This window comes from Xyrauchen texanus, chromosome 49, assembly GCF_025860055.1.
Source record: "Xyrauchen texanus isolate HMW12.3.18 chromosome 49, RBS_HiC_50CHRs, whole genome shotgun sequence".
Lineage (NCBI taxonomy): Eukaryota > Metazoa > Chordata > Actinopteri > Cypriniformes > Catostomidae > Xyrauchen > Xyrauchen texanus.
The window spans coordinates 13244392-13269353 of NC_068324.1; the positions used below are offsets into that span (position 1 = coordinate 13244392).

Consider the following 24962-nt stretch of genomic DNA (forward strand, 5'->3'; position numbering starts at 1 on the left):
AAAGTTTGAGCAGAGCATCACTCACCAAGCAGTCAAACACCTTTAGTCCATATCGCTGAGGACTCTCATCTAAAATCCCAAATAGTGTGTCCAATGTGTCTTGTAAAAACTTTACAGAAACAAGCAGTTGTTACAGTAAGCCAAAAACTGGGTTATTTTGAGAGGAAAACTGTTCCTATGTAATTTCTGCCATTTCTAGTATAAACTGACTGGCATATAGTTTCTACCTTAACAATCTCAGTGCCGTCAATGTCCTTCAGTTTGGAGAGGCAGTCAATGATCCTGTCTGGATGAACTCTCCATTTCAACAGGTCTAACATGTCCCCTGCGATCAATAACATAGAAAAAAAAATGTTTAAGAAACTTTCAGGCTAATCAACTGTTGACGTAACAACCATTGACGTATTAGCCTTTGGCATTTCAACTGCTGGCATATCAACATGAATGGCTTATCAACCTTATAGGGACATTTCACACCCAAATTAAAATTCTGTCATCATTTACTTACTCTCATGCCATTCCAAACCTGTATGACTTTCTTGTCCAATGTCCAAGCTGCTCTTTTCAATATTGAATGTGGATGGGACAAGGGACTGTCAAGCTCCCAAAAGGACAAAAAAAATAAATAAAAAATACCATAAAAGTAGTACAATTGACACCTGCACTATTTTCCAAGTCTTCTAAAGCCATACGATAGCTTTTTCTGATGAACAGACTAAAATATTGCCTGAAAACTTTGGTCATCATTCACCTTCATTGTATGAAAAAGACCAGCTTGAACATTCTGCTATAAATGGCTGTGTTTGTGTTTCAAGTAAGAACAAAAGTCATAAGGGTTTTGAAAGAGAGTGTAGATAATGGCAATTCAGATTTTGGGTGAACAATTCGTTTGAGGTGCATCACAAACATTTACAATAGATAACACTGTAGGATGGCTACAAAGAATGGGAAAATGGGACAGACACTATAATATACAAAAAAGTGTGTAATGTATATACATTAGTATGCTTACTTTTTAGGTGTTAGCACTGGTGCTAGTTAAATAAAAATATTCAGTAGCACAAATTAAAATTTATTAGTATACAGAAAAGGGCATCAAAATAGTTTTCTTATTTTTTACATTATTTATAAAAACATTTTATTTAAATAAAAAAAATATTTGAACTTATTTTTAAGATTTATGCATTTACATTTCATAACAAAATCCCATCAAATTGAATTGTATAATGTTTAACAAAATACATGTAATAAAACTTTATTTATTTTTTGTTAAAGTTTACTTAATTCAATTTGATGGAATTTTCTTGTAGATGGAGCACAGTCAGAACAATACCAAACTATTATACATTGGTTGTGTAATCAGGTAACCTACAATATACAGATCAAAAGATAAAGTTCTACAGTATGTAAACAGCTACGCACACCATCTTCCAAAAGCCTGATGCTTGAGACTGATTATAGACTGAAAAAAGATTGCTTATAACTTATAGTGTCTTCAGTTAGATAACAACCAGATGGCCGTTGATATGTGTGCAGTTGGTTGAAGGCATGGCAGAGCCGCAGAGACACTGGGCCAATTTCCAAGGTCAACAGAGGCAGGTGTGAGCTCAGCCCACTGTGATCTCCAGTACACACACAGCCAGTAAGACCTCAATACAATCCGTTACCACTGTTACCATGACATTCACCTTCTGAAGGTCTCAGATCAATACATCACTATATCAACGGTCATGGCACAGAGAAGGGGCCATTTGGCACCAGAGACAAATGCTATTGCTGAAAATACTGTTGTGTGTGGGGTAGAATTTTATAATCTGGCTTCATATTGGGCTTGATTGATTTTCTAGATGGAAAATGAAATTTCATATACAGCTGAGAGCCAGAATTACACACATACATATAAGAAAACACTAGAAACACTAGAAAAAGCGAGAAGGGCACTGGGCAATTGCCAAAGCGCTGTTATGTGGTTACTAATGGGCTCTGAGTGGTTGAAATGAGTTGCTTTATCATTGCTAGATTGTTTTTGGGTGGTTGATATAATGTTGCTAAGTGATTACTTACTAGCATATTAAAGTCTAAAGAGCCCATTCTGATACCAGACCCCCCTCCTTCAATACAAGTCTAAGAGGGAACACTGTCTTACCATTCTGAGTGAGTTTAGTGGAGCAGAGAGAAGACTGGATCCAGAAGGACTCTTTGCTGTTCTTTATTGTCTGGTTGTTACCCGGCTGGAGACTGGCTTTAGAAAAGGGCAATTTGAGGTACCGAGCAGGATCCTGAAGATCTGCGGACTCCTCACACTGTTATGAAGGAGACAGTGAAGTTAACACATAGGGGTGGGTAAAAATATTGATATTCCGATGCATTGTAATCTTCATTTGAATAATCTCAATATCGATTCTTTAATCCCAAGATTGATCTTTTAATCTATGCGAAACCCTCTACTGCAATGAGAGGAAATCACTTGCATTTGCAACCAAATTTTGCACTATTTGACTAAATAGTTATATACAGTAATTGGCAACTGCTGGTAAATGTTCACATTTCACTCAACAGTGATAGTGTAGTATTGTGGTGCAGTATTCAGCAGCGAGATCCTTACACTTCATGTTGAGAGTAAAAAATATTCTGTGTAATGCGTGTCCAAAGACGAGTTCCACGTGACCCATTTGTCATTGAATAATGTCTCTTTTAATTCCCTTTCTGTTCTTTACAGTCAGTTGTTGATCAAAACCCTTTTTTTAATTCTAATTATGCATAGCAGGAATGAGGTAAAGCCGCATGAGTCTCTCTCATTAATACGCGCTCATTAACAGAACAGCAGGTTTTCTTAAAAGAGTTAGTAACGATTTATTATTGCATGTGTTAAAAATTTAAGTAAATAATACAAATAATGCAATTAAACAATAAACATGAAACAAAAAAAAACATATGCAATAAAATATATGTATTGATTGAATACATGGATTTGTTCATTTTCAAAAAGCTCAAATGTGACCAAAATGATGAGACTAATAAAATATAATTAAATCAATGTTTTTTTTAAATGTACCTAGTCAAAAGGTCCCCTGTGTAATTAACAACATAAGCTAGAACAGATATATGTACACTGTTAAAAAAATGTAGACCTCTAATGCTCAAAATGCTACATCAGAGTTGTTGCATCAGATAATTTCTGATTGAGCCAAAGTTAAAAGACTGTTGCCGTAACAGAGAATATTCAACTCGACTTTTTATGGTGCCAATTGAAAAATATCAGTTGACTGAACTGTTTATTTCTCATTGTCCCAATGTAAATAATGTATAAAATAAAATTGGGGAAAAATGCAATCCATGAAACATAATATCTCTCTCTTTAACATGCACTTTATTAACCACCAGAACAACAGAATATGTTTTTTAGAAAATACTTCACCTTAGATTATAGAGCAAAACAACTTGACAGAAAAATAATGTTGCATACATTCAAGATGGTTCTTACAAGCAGCTTAAAAGAGATAGGTCCATCAAACTGTACATACATTATCAACATCTGAAAACATATTATCTGACAAATATTTGCAGAGCTGATGCCAGTGTAGCTTCCCAAAGAATTACAGCACAATCATAAAACTGAAATAACTGTGGATATGTACTGTTTGTGCACAGTCCTTGTTATCCTCTAGGTCAGGAGTGAATAACTCCAGACCTGGAGAGTTTCTGTACTGAAGAATTTAGCTCCAATCCTAATCTAACATACCTGAACAAATCAAAGAAAATCTCCAGGATTACTTGAAACAATTTAGGGCAGGTAAGTTTGATTAGGGTTGGAGCTCAATTCTGCAGGAAATGTGCTTTCCAGGACCAGAGTTGCCCACCTCAGCTCTAGAGGATATTAAAAGCATTAGTAAGTCTTCCAAGTTACCCATAACTACATGTTCTTTCAGGTCAACTACATCATTGACCACATTGGAGAATGATCTTATATATGGAAATGCAGATCCATCACTTCTTGAATTCCCATTTGCGTGCTGCTTGTGTTGTTCTCCCAAGCCATGGTACTCTGTAGAATGCAGTTTTCAGTAATACAGTACAATTGTATTTACTCCCACTTCCTAATTTTAGCTATAAATGTGTATTTGTTTCAGCGGTTTTAGCTTTTGTCACTGTACACTTAAAAAGGAATAGTTCTCACAAAAATGAAAGTCCCAGATGTGTATGACTTTCCTTCAGCAGAACTGAAATGAAGATTTTTATAAGCACATTTCAGCTCTTTTTGTCCATACAATGCAAGTAAATGGTGCCATCAGGCTGCTGGCTATTTAACAGTCCAAAAAGCATATTTAGGCAGCATAATAGTAATCCAGACGACTCCAGCCAATCATTTAATGTCTTCTGAAGCGAATCAATAGGTTTGTGTTAAACATAAATCAATAATTAAAACTTTATTAACTTTAAAACAAATCACTTTATGCCACCAGTCAATGCATCACATAGTTGTCATGTGATGCAAGTGCATCGGCGTGTTCACGCAAGAAGTCGGAAGCAGCACTTGGTTTACAACAGAGGAAGTCACAAGAGAGTTTGGTCATTTCAACCAGCATCTCAGCGCCGCCCAGAAGCAACAATTTCAAGATAATATATATATATATATATATATATATATATATATATATATATATATATATATTATTATTAATTTGTTTCTTACACAAACCTATCGATTTCCTTCAGATGACATTAATTGCATGGACATACAGACCTGAAATGTGCTTATAAAAATCTTCACTTTCATTTTCAGGAAAGACATACACATCTGAGATGACTTAAAGGTGAGTAAATCATAAAATAATTGTCATTTTTGGGTGAACTTGCCCTTTAATAAATGAAATGACCAGAATGGTCTTTGAAATAGAGCCCTTCTCTCTCAAATTCTAGGGAAGATCCCGAAGAGCAGTGGACCTCTGTGCTGTTAAGTCTGCTACCAGTAAAAGGGCATAATAGGAATATTAGAGACATAATAAAATGATGATAACATTTGAGAGTGAAGCACAATCTTAAAATTTCAAACATTCCACTTTGCAATTGTTTAAGCATGGTTGTAAACAAGTGTTTGCCCCTGTCTGAATTTCTAATTTTGACTTCATATGTGGTGAGAATTGGTTGTGAATTGTGGTAGAATATAGACAATAAAGTCAAGTAGTAAAATGTACATAAATTTGGTCTTTCATTTCTTTGGTGTTCAAGGTTTCAGCTATGCCATCTTCAGGTGTAAGAGACTCACTTCGTCCAAGTTAGTGTTTCATCTAGTGTTTCATGTAATTACATGAAGTTTTGAAGATAAAAAAAAAACCTGCAAAAAAATAAAAGAAAATTAATTAATTTTTGGAAGTTCCATACATCAAAACAATAAGTTATGATATGTTCCGCAAAGAGTAGTTCTTTTTGAAAATCTTAGCTTGACATGCTCCAAGCGGCCACAGTACGATTTAAATGGAAGGAAAATACATGTTGTGCCATCTTCAGTGTTTAAAATGAGTCTGTGACTGTGTTCTGCTGGGGTGAAGGATAAATATAACCTGAACAACTACTAGTTTGCTATCCACTGATGATTATGTTCATTTTCATTGTAAACCATAAAATAAAAAAAAAAGTGGTGTCAAAGCTGCTCTCATTGGGTTTCACAGGAAATCCATGTCAAATATGATTTGAGTTTGATTTCCAGCATTTCAGCATTTCACACAGATGTGGGATAAGACAAAAAAAACAGTCAATTTCAGTTTTCCTCACAAAAGGAACCTTGGCAGTTTAAACTGGAAAATGGAGTGGAAAAAACTGAACCACGACAGAACTCTATTGAAGAAGAATGGGATTGATTTGGATATGAAAAGTTTACCATGAGTCAAGTCAAGTCAAATGAAACAACTGAGAGCATGGAATAATCGTAATTCTGCAAAATATAGTGTAAAATATATGTCCTCTGTTAGTATAAAAGGTGTGGAGAGTAATCCAATACAATACAATAATAATTCATATGGCCAACATGAAAATTCCTTTTGTTTTCATCACATGATTTCTCTAGTCTACATTATGTTAAAGTCACAGAATAAGAGCTGCAGTTAGCTTTAAAAATGGTACTCACCACTCATTTTACGAAACCCAAGATTACGGTCTTCTCTTCTCTTGAGTCCAACGGTCGTTCCGGTCTTCTGACTTTGGCACTGCACGATGCGTTCCCAGCTCTGGTCCAGCATGTACGTACATTCACCTTTCGAGTTTCGACCGTGTGGTTTGTCAGGATGCGCATGCATAGACTGTTTTTCGTTTACTACGATTTGTTCAGCCGATAAAAAAATGTCAGTTCGACTTGACATATTGACTGATGTTTTGGGTAAATTATTTCTCAATTTTCCAAAAATCTACATTTTTTACAGTGTAAGAAAAAGGGACGTTAGAGCTGAAATATACCCAAATTAATCAATATCGATTTGAAATCGACTCAAGAGCTTATGTATCAGAATTGAGTCTGTATCAATACCCAGCCCTAATAACACACAGAGACAATCACAGAAGGGTGATTCTTTAAGGGGCACATTTGACTTCTTGAAATCATTCATGAAACTGTATTTCTGAAATAAAGATCTGATCATGGCCTAGCCTGGATTTTGGTATAATGTGTGATAGTGTTGATTTTTGATTTTTTTTTGTGCGTGATGGTGTGATTTCCCTTTTTGGATAAAAATTGGATTAATCTTGGACTTGATGACACATAGTTAGCTAGCAGTCAATTCATTTTGAACTTTGGAAACAAATTGACTGTTTCTGAATTAAACTTCTCAAATACTAGCAAATGGCACCCGATTAAGCTAGTCAAAGCTAAGTACCTTGTGGACAATGAGCTCATGGGTCCCATCAGGCAGTGGTCTCCCATTGTCCTGCATCAGAGGGACGAAAGAGAAGCCAAAAAGCTTCTTCTCACCTTTCTCCTTTGCTGCACGAAGAGAGATAATGGTAGTTACAGTGTGTTAAATCAATCAATAACAGCAAGGACTTAAATCTCACTCAGAATGCAGAATAACAACTAGACCTCAAGTACATTTTTTAAAAAGTGGAAGTGAAGGAGAGAGACTTACTGGAGCAGTGCCTGAGCTCGAAGCGTAAATGTGTGCCGTGGAACATCTCCAGAGGGATGGGCAGTTTGATCTGTTCGGCCCAGCGAGGGCTGTTACTGTGATACAGGACAAAAGAGCGGTGCTCGTCCATTCCCGGCTCCCCAGAGCCACAGCAAACCAGACCCTGAGAGAGAGAGAATGTGAGAAGGCCAGCAAGGTAGAGAGAAAATAAGCAGCTGGTATTTTTGGCAATTATCTGTCTTACTACAGCAAAAGGGGTTCATTTATACATAATTAAAAAAAAGACACAAAACAGAGCAATAAAGGTTTAGTTTGCTCAAAAGCAAAAATTTTCATAATTCATCATTCTCACAAACCTATATGGCCAGTCACTTTAGTCACCTTTCACTTTTTTTTTTTTACATCTTTTTTTTTTCTATTCATTAAAAGTGAATGGTGACGGGGCCTGAGTAGCTCAGTGAGTGAAGACGCTGACAACCACCCCTGGAGTTCGTGAGTTCGAATCCCAGGGCGTGCTGAGTGACTCCAGCCGGGTCTAATAAGCAACCAAATTGGCCCGGATGCTATGGAGGGTAGAGTCACATGGGTAATTTCCTTGTGGTCGCTATAATATGGTTTGCTCTCGATGGGGCGCGTGGTGAAATGTGCGTGGATGCCGCAGTGGATGGCGTGAAGTCTCTACAAGTGCTAGGTCTCTGCGGTAGCGCTCAACAAGCCACATGATAAGATGCGCGGGCTGACGTTCTCAGACGCGGAGGCAACTGAGATTCATCCTCCGCCACCCAGATTGAGTCGAGTTACTACACCACCATGAGGACTTAGAGTGTATTGGGCATTCCAAATTGGGGAGAAAAAGGCGAGAAAATAATAATAAAAATGACGGTGACTGAGGCTAACATTCTGCATAACATATACTTTTGTGTTCCACAGACAAAAGTAAGTCATATGGTTTATAACAATATGAGGGTGAGTGTATAACACCAGAAATCTAATTTTTGAGTGAACTATGTATTTCAGGACTGTGGTGGTTCCTACCTTAAGAACCTGTCCATCACCTCCCAGCATATATACGGTGACCTCCACATTACGTGCCACACTCTTCCCACCTTTCTCAAATTCACCTCTCTCTAGGGTTACATACAGGTCATTCCTTACTTCACCTGCAGGAGAAAGATAGCTGTATCTCAGAAATCTTACAAATGTTCTACTCACAGCACTTTCAGGCGGCTATCAGGTGTTGAAATCAGTCTTTTGGGAGATGTTCCTGCTAATGGAATGTTGTTTTTTTCTATAGTGTGTTTCTTTTTTGTAATCCATGCCACAAAAACAGCTCTGTTTTCTATTTATAGATTGACTGATAATAAAATATAAACATAATTATTCAGATTATTTAAAAAAACTATTTGTTTAAAACATTTATCTAAATAACTAAACATTTTTATTTGAATAAATTAAATATTTTGATAAATCTTAAGTTTAAAATGCTATGTGTTCCTTAAAAAAACAAACTAATTCATGAAAACAATACATCAAATAAGTAAGTTATTTTAGTTGTCAATACTGTTGTTTCCTGTTGCCATTTATTTGTATAAACAAAATTGTAGAATGTGATTAACAGTTGAAAAGTGTGAATATTCGTAAAAAAAAAAAAAAATTGGTCAAACCAACAACAAATTATATTCACAACAGAGAACGAATGGTAGCTGAAGCAGTGAAGGATCCTCAGAGATGTTAGAAACACCATTAAAACATTTCGAATTACTCTGTCAACACGTGTGGCTCAGAGACAGCCCATCACCATCAGAGAGTGTGAAAGCAAATATCAAATAACATGTGGGCTCACCAATGCACCATGACAAAATGCAAGTAATAAAATGTTAACATAGCTGTTTTTCAGTATGGTCAAACAAAGATTAAAAAACTGATTACCATCATCCACTGCTTTTTGTTCTGTATTTTAAGAGAAATAGATAAAACAAGAAGAATTTGTGCAAATCAAAGCTATTTTGCATAACATCTGCAGCTATTTTGCATAAATTCAAATCCCTTATGTGAATGTTATATTGTGATATAAATTATACACTGTGATGCATCTTAGTTAATGATAACACCCCCCACACACACAAAATTAAGTATTTTGCTGCAAAAAAAGCCTGCATTTGAAGTGCTCAAAAAATACATAAATAAAGCACAAGCAAATCCTGTAATTCATTGTATGATGACATTATTGAACCACTGCCACTGAGCAGGCACATTATGGTGATATTATAGAATGTTTTTCTTATAGCTATAACTTGGGGAGAAGGCAAAATGTAAGGATTCAAGGGTAATGTGATTTAGAAAAGCAGCATAATGCAAACAAAATGAATGGTCCCACCTGGAATGATGATATCAGAGAAACCAAGTCTCTTAGTAATGGAGACGTTCCGAGTGAAAAGACGCATGTAATCCTTACGAATCTGCTCCATGTCTCCATGCAGGAGCTGGAGTGAGACATTAAGGCCTACAAAACAAGCAGAAACCTATTTCAATGATTTTTTTTGCAGTAACATCTGATAGCCCCATATGTTAACAACATCCATATGTGTTTTGACAGGAAGTGTTTGTAAACAAGAAGAGCTGTATGTACTGTTATGAGATGTAATCATGGAACATTAGAATATAAACCTAACAGAACATTTGATTATACAGCAGTAAGTTCCAGTACTCTAATTTGATTGGACAAGCAGTGTTCCAAGAGTGCTGGTATTAAATATAAAATCACTGGGAAGCTTCACTGTCTGTATCGCTCCACTTGTCTGTGTTTGCATTCATTTAGAAAAGCTGCCAGTCTCTGTGCTGCTTGGTGACACGCAACAGTTGATCCTGTTTTGGCTGCGTTTGGAACTATTTTCATTAGTGCAGCAAAACTTAGACAAAACAAAATGACCATAATGTGTCTAAAATGTAAGTTGCTTGATATTACCTTCTCGTTTACAAAATTGTTACATTAACAATTGTGCTGTTGCTGATCTCAAACAATTTAAACACATTTTGGCTACCTCTTTATTAATTATGGGTAATCCAGTGCTTTAAAATGACACGTTCATGTGTTTCATTACCATAGACAATTCTGTCTAATGAGTGACAGATCGCATTGTAATCCATCACTCTTAATGGTCTCTGCCTGATATCCCGGTCTGACCAGATGACAAGTGCTTAAAACCCTCCTTGACCAAGCAAAATAGACCTGCCTAAACAGCTCACAGCTGGAAATAAAAACAGCTTATACAAGCTCGACCTATGCTGGTCTTACGTGTCTTCCGCCAGAGCAGAATGATATGCAGGTTATGATAGTTTTAGAGGTGCTTTGGGAACATTTCAGCTGGGCCAGGTTAGGATACAAGCTACACAAGGTGAAGGCCAGCTAACTATAACATCTTAAACAAACTAAGACCAACACGCCATCATAGACTGGTTTAAGCCGTTTGTTTTTTCAGCAGGGTCTTCCTGAGGGTTCTTTTCTCTTTCTATCTGCATGAATATATGCTCAAACACTATATGGTTTCTAATTTCAAAGAAAACAGAGTAGACAGCAACAACAGAGACGACGAGCACATTTTTCAGTTTTGTGTTGCTTGTATTTAGATGGGACTTTTAGTAGGCATAGATGGGTTTTGATGGGTTTATAACCTCTAGAAACATTTTACACAGTGCTGCAAAACCATGTCTTCGTTATGATTTAATTATGTATTCAGAGTAAGCTGCCCACGCGAGTAAAATCACCAGCAGAAGTCCATTCATTTTGAAAGCACTTGCCAGATGATGCACCCAGTGAAACAAAGATTATGTAACTACTACTCCACCACCTCCACAAAACATGGCATCAACAGCACAACACAATGAACTCAGGGACCGCAACTGTTCTTCTTTTATTTATGTTTGTTTGTTTTTAAATCCATCACACTGTTCTTCTTTTTTGTTTGATTGTTTTAAACCCAGGACACTGTTGGTTTTCATTTACCTTATTACTTGTTTGTCCATAAACCCAGAATTTAGTTTTTCTTTATTTGCTTTTTTGTTTTTAAACCTAGCACTCTGTAGTTCTTCATTTATTTGTGTGTAAACTCAGCACTGTTCTTCTTAGAGATGTCTCGATCGATCGTCCGCCGATCAAAATCAGATGATATTCGTCTTAAATCCGTGATCGGCCGATCGTGCCTAGATTTAGGGCTGATATTTTTTGCAGCATGCAGGCAATCACACATACACTGCTCCTCTAATGAATGAGTGCTTTCTCAGACCTTGTTGTTGGCAATTCTAAACATTCACGAATTTAGACTTTCAGACATGATATAATTGAGATGAATATGCCGGTTTGTTTTTAAAAATGTGTAAGAATTACATGTGAATGAATATTAATTTGCCCATTTTCTAGAGTCGTTACGGTAGTTATTCGGACTCGTTGCACAGTGAACAGGAAGAGGAAATAGAGGCTGCTAACAGGCTTAAAAACAAATTAAACAACTAATAAACATGCAAATACTTGATACATGACGTGAGTTGTGACGTTGTGTTGAGTAATAGAGTCTGTTTGAGCAATCATGAACACTTTTAGCTTTACTCTCTTTAACATGTCAAAGACGTGCACTCTTCAGGTGCTCTCAATATCTCAGTCACTCATCCCAATTTAAATCAGATTAATGTTGGTCACAATACCACTAATAATAAATATAACTGTTTAACCTTCAATAATGACCCCGCGTCTTCATGCATTTGCTTAATAATTCGTGATTTGTGTAACAGTAAAACTCAAAGACAGTAAACAGACCATAGATATTAATGATTTCTCTCTGGAGCAGTTTTAGAGCTTGTTATGACTATATCTTTCTTAATTTTGAGTGTATCACAATTTTTTTGTGATGCTTTCATGGTTTTTACTGGTTGTCAGTTTGTCACAATGGCATTTTGATATTGACATTATAAACATTATCGTTTTTAAACGAAGCACCCAGTTGTTCTTTATTTATCTGTTTGGTTGTTTGTTTTTAAACCCAGTATCCAGTTGTTTTTTATTTATCTGTTTGGTTGTTTGTTTTTAAACCCAGTATCCAGTTGTTTTTTATTTATCTGTTTGGTTGTTTGTTTTTAAACGAAGCATCCAGTTGTTATTTATTTATCTGTTTGGTTGTTTGTTTTTAATCCCAGCATCCAGTTGTTTTTTATTTATCTGTTTGGTTGTTTGTTTTTAAACGAAGCATCCAGTTGTTCTTTATTTATCTGTTTGGTTGTTTGTTTTTAATCCCAGCATCCAGTTGTTCTTTATTTATCTGTTTGGTTTTTTGTTTTTAAATGAAGCATCCTGTTGTTCTTTATTTATCTGTTTGGTTGTTTGTTTTTAAATGAAGCATCCTGTTGTTCTTTATTTATCTGTTTGGTTGTTTGTTTTTAAATGAAGCATCCTGTTGTTCTTTATTTATCTGTTTGGTTGTTTGTTTTTAAATGAAGCATCCAGTTGTTCTTTATTTATCTGTTGGTTGTTTGTTTTTAAACCCAGCATCCAGTTGCTCTTTATTTATCTGTTTGGTTGTTTGTTTTTAAATGAAGCATCCTGTAGTTCTTTATTTATCTGTTTGGTTGTTTGTTTTTAAACCCAGCATCCAGTTGCTCTTTATTTATCTGTTTAGTTGTGTGTTTATAAACTAAGCATCCTGTTGTTCTGTATTTATCTGTTTGGTTGGTTGTTTATAAACTAAGCATCCCATTGTTCTTTATTTATCTGTTTGTTTGTTTGTTTTTAAACAAAGCATCCAGTTGTTCTTTATTTATCTGTTTGGTTGTTTGTTTTTAATCCCAGCAACCAGTTGTTCTTTATTTATCTGTTTGGTTGTTTGTTTTTAAATGAAGCATCCTGTTGTTCTTTATTGATCTGTTTGGTTGTTTGTTTTTAAATGAAGCATCCAGTTGTTTTTTATTTATCTGTTTGGTTGTTTGTTTTTAAATGAAGCATCCAGTTGTTCTTTATTTATCTGTTTGGTTGTTTGTTTTAAATGAAGCATCCTGTTGTTCTTTATTTATCTGTTTGGTTGTTTGTTTTTAAATGAAGCATCCTGTTGTTCTTTATTTATCTGTTTGGTTGTTTGTTTTTAAATGAAGCATCCTGTTGTTCTTTATTGATCTGTTTGGTTGTTTGTTTTTAAATGAAGCATCCAGTTGTTTTTTATTTATCTGTTTGGTTGTTTGTTTTTAAATGAAGCATCCAGTTGTTCTTTATTTATCTGTTTAATTGTTTGTTTATAAACAAAGCATCAAGCTGTTTAGAACACAGTTCTTCTTTTATTTAAATACTGTGTTTTTTTTTTGTTGTTGTTTTTATAAAACCCAACACTCTGTTGTTCTTTATTTTCCTGTTTGTTTAATTGCAACAACAAAGTCAATGACAGTAATTTTGCCTTTTATCTGTAAGATTAGCTAGTTGGACAGTGAAACACCAGAGATTTGCTTGTTCAAAACATCTTAAGCGTTAACACAAAGACATAAAGTGCGTTGACTGCTCTCTGCTCTCAGTGAATGCGATCACTAGTGTCCACACTGATAGCTTCTTATGATATCCCATGTTAATGTGCAATGACAACTACAATTAAGCAATTTATAGGTTAAATCCCCCAAAATGTGTAAACACTGTGGCTCGTTGACCACAAAGCATTTTTGTTGCTTTAAGCATGGAGTGTGACCAATGGCATGAGTTTGGGTGTGGGACTACCTATTTTATTTAACAACACAACAGAACAGGGCAGTGGTGGCTCAGTGGATAAGGCTCTGGGCTACTGACCAGAAGGTCAGTGGGTTCAAGCCCCAGCACTGCCAAGATGCCACTGCTGGGCCCTTGAGTAAGGCTTGACCCCCATCTGCTCCAGGAGTGCCATATTATGGCTGACCCTGCCTATGAATCAAGCTTAGCTGGGATATGCGAGAAAAAAAATATTTCACTGTATATATGCAAATGTATAATGTGTGACAAAATAAAGGCTTCTTCAGAAGACGAGAGCCAGGGACAGAATTTTTAGAAAACCTATAAAGTAACAATTGGTTGCACTGGCTAAGGTAAGCATTACCATTACTATTGCTCAAACTTAGGGTAAGGGATTTGTGTAACCTGTCCAAGAAAATAATAGCAACCACCTAGCGACCACCCAGATTAACTGAAACCAGAACTCCTTAGCAATGTAGCAATGCTGCTGTATTGGAATGGTTAAGACGCTTAAACAAACAGAGCAGTGTTTTGATAGTGCTATTCAGTAGAGCCACAGAATTTACACTTTTCAGAGAAGTCAACCAACAAATGGCTTACTCTGCATATTAAGCTGGGATAGTAGAAAATATTTTTGCATAACGCAAATCACCTTCAAATAAGCTTGGTACAAATGTGTTCTTTAAATATCAGTCTTATTAAAGTAATCACAAACAACCACAGTTCAGAGCTCCAAACTGCGGCTCTGAGTCATGTAGACATCATAAAGACAAAAGCATCTGAATAACAGCTCTGTCCAGGCTCTCCGTTGAAAACACACTGTTGTATGCTTTGACTGCTGGCTTCTGTATTCTGCTGCTCAGAAACTGTTGCTAGGACAGACCCCATCATTTCACTGTAGCGAGTTTTGCTATTTATATCTTAAGACCATAAAGAAAAACAATTCTGTGGCATGATTTGGTACAATTTGAATGCCAAAAATAAATAGATTGCTAGGTTCAAAGACCAAGCCTTCTGTTTGCTAGTGCTATGAAAGAGAACATTTTATTTAAGAGAACAAGCAGAACAAAATTGTAATTCAGAGTTGCTCACCTGTATTGGTGCCAATATGGCTGTATCTTGAGCTGACCTTCCTGATAATGCTGTCATGTATTTGGTACCACTCGCTCTCTGTGTTACATCTGTGAATATAATGTGCATTTCACCAATTTAGAGTAAAACATTTTGATTTGTTATTACAATAAACTAAAGCACACTACATGACCAAAAGTATGTGGACACCCCAACAGCACACCCGCATGTGCTTTTTAAACATTTCATTTCAAAACCATAGGCATTATACGTTGGTCCACATACTGTACTTTTGGTCATGTAGCTTGTAGTTTATGCAATACTCCAGAAAGCCAAGGGGGCGATACTCACGAGAAAATCTTCAGCAAGTGGTCATCTTTAAAGTCTGCCGTCAACAGGTCAGCCACACTGATCACCGCACAACCGTAGGGACGCTTGTATTGTGTATTACTAACATTCTTCTTCTCTCCCGCGACCATGCGCCCTGCAAACACACACATTGTGGCTCACACACAATGCTTTTATATGATTTAATACCTGTACAAATATAAATATACTACTATAAAGAACCTTGTTGCCTTGCAACATAATTTAAACTCTGACTTTACATTTTCTGCCCCAAAGAACACACAGCATGTCACAAGCATGGCATGAGTTATGTGACACAAAATAGATGTTTAATAAGCATTTTTTTGTCTTACCCAGACACTAAAATAATGTCAGTTTTATGCAGCTCTTTTGGCAGAATGAATAATTCTTTGGAAAAAGTATTTTTTTATAATTCTTTATAATGACGCTAAAACACAAAAAGACATTCTAGCCACCGATACATAACATACACTTCCCAGGCCACAGTGAGATGAATTACATACATGCAAATGACCATTAATCTATACCCCAACATCACAGTTCTTCGACACAGGCCATGCATGTAGTGACGACATACTGCTACACTGACACATAGACGACGTTTACAGACAAAGACACCATTTGGTTTAAAGTGGCCTGTCATTCTGCCCTTATATACTGCAACAACTGTTGACGAAATCCTTTTAGTAATATACTACATACCTGGATAATACAGCATAATCAGTCAGTTTTAATATATTGATGCACTTACAATGTCCTGTAAATGCACAGTAAAATGTTTGCAAGTAATGGCATATTGTGAGGTTTTACGACACTTTCATGGGTCTCTGAGGCGTTATGACAGGTCACACGGCGAGAAAAGTGATATGCATCCAACAGCTCTTACCTATTCTAAAAATATGAGCTACAACATACACATCTTTGCGAAGATCGCTACTTCCCAAATCCTTAAAAAAAAAAAAATGCTTTATTGAGCACAACATTTGCTGTATTCCATGTACCAAACACTACTCATACAGTCATGTGATTACTGAATAAAGAAAACAATTTCAATTCAGACAGATTTGCTAATGAATCACTTCATGAACCAATTTATAAGCCATTTCAGACTGATTAACTGAAAAGAACCAACTAAAGAGCGGTTCGCTAACAAATCAGGCATCACTATTGCTTGCAAGTAAGTTATACTAAAACAAGAGGAATATTTAGAGCAGAATATACCTAGAAAAACATATATTCACTTATTGACTTTTAAGGTTTTATCAATTTCCATGATTGTTCGAGGCCTGGACAACAACATTTAATAAAATCCCTGATATTTCCAGATTTTCCATGATCGTGGGAACCCTTGAATATTACTGTTTCTAACATGTGGTAAATATCTAGCTATTTACAACTCACGTGATTTGTATGGGATGGCGAAATCTTAAGATATCCTTTGACTTTGCTTATATGACAAAGTAGGACTTTCATTCCAATAGAGACCAATCGATTTCAAATCGATACAATACAGGTCTCGATTTTCAGTAAACCTCTTAAGGAAATGTCTGTGAACAAATCTGGTTACTCACTCCATATTTATTTATTCAATATAAATGACTGATTTACGTAAATATCCCGTTACACGCTTCCCTCGTTTCATTCCGAACACAATGTATTTTTTCTTCCGTGGTACACAAAAGCTATTTTCCTATTAAAATCATTCAGGTTTGGGGTTAAACTTAGGAAAGATTGTCTTAACTTTATTCATTGGTTCTTCTCTATGGGAGTAAATACTGTAAGATTTTCCAAACAAAACGTACAATTTCCTATGATTTTGCCATCTCATACGATTATTAAGACTTGACATGAGACTTGGATATATACGTATAAGTGTTCGCAAAACAAAAGCTTGGACTTTGCCGTTCCCAATGAAAGTCAAACTACATCCTTTTATTTAAGAAATAACATTCAGTCAAGGATGTGGTTTCCAACACATCTCTCAAATATTTATCAACAACAGCACCAGATCCATTAAAGGACAAAACGGCCCTGAAGACAAAAAAATCAAGGACATGCCCTTGTTGCACCCTGAAAAAGTACATACTTACAACAAAGAGTGTACACTGCCTCTCAGTTTTCTCAGGGGACTTGGGTAGCCCTTGCTTATTGAGGCGCACAAAGAACCTCTCGCTGAAAGAGAGAGAGACAAAATCAGTCAGGTTCAACCCAGACATGCCGTGAAGCACGAGTTAACACAGGAGCACTGGTGTGAGCATGAGCGTGTGCACGTGTGCGTTCACAAGTGCATGTGTTAGTGAGTCTCCTCCGACACTTGTGTTCGGTAATTACAAGGAGAGGCCCGTTCGGCTCAGTATCTCCTTGTCTCCCTCCTTCACTTTCACTAAGTGCCCTGGGGCATCACTCGCTCTGAATAATTTACAAGGAAAAGGGGGGTTTGAACAGTACACCCCCTAACATCAGCAAAGAGAGAGAAAAAGAGACAGAAAGCAATGAAAAATTCAGCAAACACATCAAGACCATAGTTCTATCAAGCGCGTGAAACTGAAGCATCCCTCCGGCTGATGCACTGGATGTGGAATGGCAGAGTTTCTGTAATGAGATGCATTGACGTTGAGCCAGAATTGATTCACAGATAGTAGTTCCCTCTTGTGGTAAAATTTACGTAATAGTGTGATAGCATCATACGCATACTGTACTCAAGGTGCACATGCTGACGGTTGACTTAAAGGGCCTTGGAGACAAATTTCAGACAGCTGAAAGGAATTTAGCCATTCATAATTCATGAAATCTTTGTCTGTCCAAATCTACGCAGAAGCATATTTTGGATGATTTCGGTTGAAGTACGAGAGAAGTGAGTACATGGATCACCCCTAGTTGCATTCAAACCTGAAATATTTAGCCCAGATCGTTAACGACTAGTTTACACCAAGCTACCCCTCTTCACCCAAAAATGATCTTTCTTTCTGCTGAACATTCAGGTTGGTCATCCAATCTATACTGTGTAGGTCTCAAAAGAGATCATTAAATACAGACAGTTGGACATCAGCGATGCCAAACATCATAGGTTCTCTCACGCATTTCATCACAAATCGCCACTGATGACTTGAAAGCAATGGTGTAGGGAACGCATTTCCGTGTAAAACCACTTTTAATAGACCATTTCAAGGACGCTTTGTTGGTGATGTCAAATGAAGTCATTGTTCCATGAACATTTCCTGCTTGTCAAAACAAAGACTATTTAGCAGAGACGGGCCACATCTGTTAAAATTAATAGGAGAAATTGGAACACCCAATGGCAGCCAACGGTCAACTAGAGAACACATACACAAGATGCGTTTTTATTTTTATGCATTATGAGTTAAAGACGCACTATTTATAATACCAGTTGTGACGGAACGACACGCCCCTCCCGTGTATACCATTGCCCGCAGTGACTTTTCCCCATTTGGTGGCATGTGATGGGGCACACTTGAACCCAATGAAGAGCCACATCATCACTGCTGCCTTTAAACACAGAATGCTACTCTCCTCGGGAGACAGGTCTCTATCTGCTGGAATCTTCGCAGGTCCTGGAACGGAGCGGTGAGGGTCCGGTGCAAGTTAGATGCATCGACGGACCCTCACCCCGGAACCTTGGCACAAGTTAAATGTGACACCAAGGATTGGAGCACGTGTCGCGGCCGACGGGCCAGGATGCCGGGCTACTATTCCCCTCAAGTGCCTAGGCCCAGGGAAGCTGGGCTGCTTGAGTGAAGCTGCCACCCCATGTGCCTCAGACCAAGGAGGGGAGTGCTTGCAGCTGCCGGGACCCTGCCCACTATCACCTGGACAATCCCGTCTTCATTAATCTTCCTTCACATAGCCCTTTCCAACGTGAAGGCCTAAGATTCCCCTTTGTTTTAAAGAAATGCCTCTCTGAGGCCTGACGCCACCCCACTGTGTCCGTCTCTTGCTCAACCCGCCACATAGTGTTGTCAGATTTTACTGCTTATTTGAAATGTGTTCTTTTATCATAATCTTGACCAACCATTTTGGAGATTTCGGTCTTTCCCCATGCAAGTAGATGGGAGTTGCACTTTCATGATGCTTGTTTGCATAGAAAAATAGCTGCCCAAACTGCCCAAGAGCATTCCAAAGACGGCCGCAGAGTGGACTGACTTACCTTGAAAAAGAGACTTTGTTGAAAAGATCCGGAAATACGTTTGGCTAATTCCTTTGTTTTTGTTTACATTCTTGAAATGGTCTATACTGGTGTGTTCCTCATGCAAAGCTATCGAAAGGCTTCAGAATACTTGCAATATCGCATGCAAATCAATTGGATTTCTTTTACGGTGCTTCTTTGTCCGAGCATAAATTGCTGTCTACTTTCTTAGATAAATTGCTGAGGGTGAGTAAATTATGAATTTTAATTTATGGGTTAACTCTTCCTACTTCCATTACAGTCTTGTGATTGGCTGGCTTTGTTCAGAGTTGGCACCTGATTGGTTGCATTTCACGGCTGTCATAGACAGAGAAGAAGACCTCCAACTCCTCCCCCAGGTTTGAGCTCATCATGCTCTTCATCTGAAGGAACAGGTGGTGCATGCTGGCCTGTGGCGGAGGCTCGTGTCTACGATGACGCCTCTCCATCTATTAAAAAGAACCCAAAATATAATTACAATGATAAACATTCACAAAATAACAGTGTTATTCAACAGCAAGATTGAATAAAAATGGTCCCAGAGTAAAAAACAACAACATTTAGCTAAGCAGACAAGAGAGTTTAGCACATGTAAAGTAACACTGCATTACACAATCATTCCAGGGCTCCTTAATAAGGATGACCTGATTGCCAATGCCAGTGTGAGAGTGTGAGAGTGAGAGTGTCTGTCATTATCTTATGTTCGTTTAACTTGCTGTATGTGTGTTTTCACACCTTCACTTTCTGTAAAAAAAAAAACTTCCAAACTTAAACATTTGGATTTATGTGTTTCATTGAACAATGTTTCGTTTTCATTGTTGATGGGTTTTCGAGCGGGGGGAATCGCCAAACTAAATCGCACAACCTTAAAGCCCAGGACCCCCCTGGCAGTCAAGGGCCCCTGGGCACTGGCCCCATTGGCCCGGTCAGTAATCCAGCCCTGGCTCCATGCGTGTGCGCTCTGCTCAACCACTCACGCAACCTGGATCGTACATATTTTAGAAGTTGGCTATTTCGGATGATTTTGCACGATTTAGTTCATATGAATCCATACGAATTAATAAAATGTTATCACGTGCAAAAGTGAAAGTCGTCCGAAGAGTGCAGTTGTATCATACGAATTAGTCAAATTAAGAAAAGTCATACAAATCCATACGATTTTATTTATGAATCTTCATTTTTATTGTGTTTATTGTGTTTATTGGCTGGAGCTTGTTTTATAGACCATTTTTGCTGTATAATTTTCTCTCACAAAATCTGTATAGAATCACTGGTCTTAAGCAATCTCACAGCAAAGTTGTCGCAGGGGTTCTCATAGGTGTACATGATCTGTTTGAGTTTAGAGGTATGGACACTGGTTGGCGCTGTTGTTTGTTTTGTTCCGAGGGAAGTTCAGGGGTTGGTTGTTGCACTAATGGAGAATGTGATCTTTATTATTTCATTTTTGACACACAATCTATATTTTCTAATATGTCAAAATGACAAATGTTAATATGACTGAATTATCTTTCTCTACATGGAATGTGAATGGGTTGGGACACCCCATAAAAAGAAGAAAGGTTATTTATTTTCTTAAACGTAAGAAATATGATATAGTGTTTCTTCAAGAAATGCATCTTTCCCCACAGGAAGCTGAAAAATTTGGGAAGATATGAGGTGGACAAGTTTTCTTTAGTGCTAGCTCAAGTTAGAGCAGGGGAGTCATTACACTGTTAAGTAAACCTCTACAATTCAAATGTCTCAAACAGATTAAAGATAAATTAGGAAGAGTCAATATTGTTTTGCAGAAATTCAGGGGCAAAGGTTGATTTTAGCTAATATTTACACACCTAACTCTGATGATCAGGGCTTTTAAAACATCTTGAAGGGATGTTACAGGCCGCTGGTACCCCTCATGATATAATATTGGGAGGAGATTTTAATTTATTGATGGACTCAGTCCTTGATAATAGTGAAGCAAAAGTGTGCAAGCCCCCAGAGCAACACTGATACTTCACAGGATGTGTAAAAATCTTGGTCTTACAGATATTTGGAGACTTTTGAACACATCGGTTAGGGACTACATATACTTTTCATCAATCTATAAGATTTATTCTAGAAGTCCCTCATTTCATCTGTTGTTGATTGCTCAATTGGAAACATTTTAGTCTCAGATCAAGCCCTGGTGTGTTTAGAGGTGTTGCCACATATGGAGAAAAATAAATCATATAGTTGGCACTTTAATGTATCCCTTTTGCAAAATCCTGATTTCCAACAAATGTTAAAGGATGAAATGTTTATATGGAGGCCAACTGGTCCACAGTATCCTCTGTAGGCATGGCTTGGGAGGCACTTAAAGGGGTTCTGAGGGGTCAGATCATACAGTACGCCTCATTCACCAAAAAATCCAAAGCATGAGATCTCGTGGAGTTGGAAGTGAACATTAAAAGTGCAGATACTCTGGGAGTGGTGATTACTGCTTTTGGAAAAGGTCATGAGGCATCAGTGTATTACTCCCTGCTAATTCAGAGTCTGGGGGACAGAGCTTTAACTTCTATCAAGAGATTATTGGAGAAAGATTTCAACTTGGTATTGGAGGAGGGAGTGTGGGCTAGGATTCTAAAAAACGTCAAGTCTGCATCTAGAGATGTAAGGGTGTGCCTTATGCAATTCAAGATATTACATAGATTTTTATTTAACTCCCTCTAGATTGTATAGGCTTGGTCTTAAAGACAAACCCACCTGCTAGTAATGGCAATCTGAGGATGGATACATGGCCCATGTTTTTTGGTGGTGTATTGAGATCCAGGAATTATGGTTGAAGGTTCAGAGTTTTGTGTGTGATGTGGTGGACACTCAGGATTAGTTTTGCCTCAGACTCTGTGTTTTGGGCCATGGGGCGGACATCGATGTGGGGAATAGTCACATAGAGAATTGGACTCTGACCAGTGTGAAGATCGCCAGGCAGATTATTTTTAGGTTGTAGGTCAGCTGGTGCACCCCCATTTCAGGAGTGGTGCACGGACATGGGGAGGGTGGCGGCTTTTGAAGAGGTGTCATTTGGAAGACGGGGTAACTTGGATTTGTTCGTTGGGAAATGGGGCAATTATTTAGAGATTTTGGAGGGCTCTCAGGGTGGTGTGTGGAGAGAGTAGTATAGTTTTAATTGAGTATGATGATATATATATATGTATGTTAGTGTGTTTGTTTGCTTTTTTTTTGGTGAATTTACTCATGTGTTACCACAAATGCTTAGTAACATACACATCTGTAATTAAGTGACTGTATTGCTGTATTTTATTATATAATATCTAGGTTTACAATGACTGTTAGATAATCGGGTCAACCAGACCTTCGTTATTATTTGTAATCAGACAAATATTTCTCAGTTAGCACATATGCCATTAAACATCTTCATAAAATGCCTTAAAGAAATTCGGTTCTAAATTACCTTTATTTACTTTAAACAAGTCATCAAACACGCCTCTAAAAGTGATAAAACTTATGTGAGTTGGCACGGAAACTCACATATATGCAAATTTGCGCTTTTCAGTTTAAACTCAAAATCGAAAGCAACAGGTGGTCGATTAAGTCAGATAATTTGGACATCTTTACCAATCAAATGCTCAATTGTACAATGGAAGCATGAAAGCAGAACACTACACATGCAAATTAGGACACACTGATCTGCATGATCATACATGTTTATTGGTAAACCAGCATATCACAAAGCGCCTTCTGTGTTGAGCTAGCACCGCTGAGCACCGCTCTGCTCCACTCACATGCTCTGGTTCCTTCCACATCTTTTAACCCCTACCACACACCTCTGCCCACCCACAGACCAATGAAAACTGGGACATGTGTGGTCAGGTAAGGAAGGAGAGAGAGACAGAAAGAGCAAATTGCTTATTCTGGCTACGACAGATTCACTATCTGCATCTAACTGTGTTCCAATGATCTGTGCAGCACTTAGCCATTGAGGCTTTGAGAGAAATCAACCAATTGTGCCCATGATGCTGCAAGAATGCCAAATTATAAGGGCAGGGAGCTGCATGCGTGAAGTGTCTTTACAGTTTGCAAACACCCTGTTAATGCACAATTTAGCATTTCTGTCTTGTCCTTAATTACTATAATTTCCCTATGTACATCTGACTGGAGGTGTGTATGTATGTGTGTGTCATTGTTAAAACAGAGGACATGGCACTCTGGCAATTCAAGAGAGAGCCTTGGCGTCAGGTCGGGCTGCAGTTGCCATAGTTACACAGCAATGAATACGGACAGTAGAGGAGGGAGGTTAGGTGACTCATGGGTAACAGGAATGCGTGCATGCATCTATGTATGTCTGTATGGATGTATGTTAGCATGAATGTATGACTACCCACCAGTCGATACAGCTCGGTGACGCTGATCTCATCGGGATCCACCATGTCAAAGTCCCTTCTGGGGACCAGGTCCAAACCAAGCTGCCTGAAACACACAAAGACACACACTTTTTGCATTCTACTCTACTCAATGTCATAAAATCTGACCCAATTATTTGACAAAGCTTTAGAAATTATAATTCTGTCATCTTTTACTCACCTTCATGTTGTTCCAAATGCATATGACTTTCTTTCTTCAGTGGAACTTAAAAGATGATGTTAGACAGAATGCTAGCCTCAGTTACCATTCACATTTATTGTATGTAAAAAATAATAAGATGTAATGAAATTGAATGGCGACTGAGGCTAGCATTCTGTCTAAACATCTTTGGAACAACATCAGGGTGAGTAAATGATGACAAAATCCTTTCAATTATCCCTTTGAGCCCTGCCTTAAAAATGTTATTGACCAATTTTGCATTTGTATTGTGTATCTGGATAGTTTTAAATGGGATTTTACAGAAATTATCTTACAATATGGTAAAATGTATAAAATGCTTTACCTTATTCCTGCCTACATACTGTAAAGAATATAAAATATTTACCACTTTGTGAACACATTTTAATGAATTCACTTCCAATTGATTCCTATAGGATGTTCTGCAAAGTTACGAAGACGTGTGGAGCAAAATGAAGTGTCAGTTCTCAAACAACAATCAAACAATCAGCTGTAACCTACACAAAACATGAACCAAATGTGAGAATTAATGTTTCTTTGCAATTCTGTCCAAAAATGACTATGTATTGAGAGACAAAAAAGGCATACGTAGCACGTCCCACTCGTTACTACCATCTGTGAATTATTTTTCCAAAGAAAAACAGCATATAGACATTAGAGCACATGACTGACAGATTGGCCAGCGTTTGCATGGTGGTTTATCATCACTGTCTTTGCCACAGTGTTCAGCCCACTGTTTTTATCATTTTAATGAATACATTTGCATTCACTGAAAAATAAAACTAACAAATGTTCTGTTCTGTGACACCAAGACACGAAAGCTAAATTAAAGGAATAATTCACCCAAAAATGCAAATTATCTCACTCACTTACCCTCATGTCATCCCAGATGTGTATGACTTTCTTTTTTCCGCAG

At 37.4% G+C, this 24962-nt stretch overlaps 1 protein-coding gene across 1 annotated transcript in view; it reads right to left on the reverse strand.

The window, feature by feature from the left end:
* LOC127640557 (dedicator of cytokinesis protein 4-like) overlaps window positions 1–24962 on the reverse strand; it is a 90050-nt gene that overhangs the window by 40504 nt on the left and 24584 nt on the right. The window contains exons 7-19 of the mRNA XM_052123180.1: window positions 23830–23914; window positions 19766–19917; window positions 17376–17457; window positions 16172–16232; window positions 15268–15400; window positions 14938–15026; window positions 9493–9618; window positions 8151–8275; window positions 7116–7278; window positions 6867–6973; window positions 2147–2303; window positions 228–325; window positions 26–109 (exon numbers count right to left, since the gene is read on the reverse strand). Of these exons, the coding sequence (XP_051979140.1) occupies window positions 26–109; window positions 228–325; window positions 2147–2303; window positions 6867–6973; window positions 7116–7278; window positions 8151–8275; window positions 9493–9618; window positions 14938–15026; window positions 15268–15400; window positions 16172–16232; window positions 17376–17457; window positions 19766–19917; window positions 23830–23914 (1462 nt within the window). The remainder of the gene's footprint in view (window positions 1–25; window positions 110–227; window positions 326–2146; window positions 2304–6866; window positions 6974–7115; window positions 7279–8150; window positions 8276–9492; window positions 9619–14937; window positions 15027–15267; window positions 15401–16171; window positions 16233–17375; window positions 17458–19765; window positions 19918–23829; window positions 23915–24962) is intronic.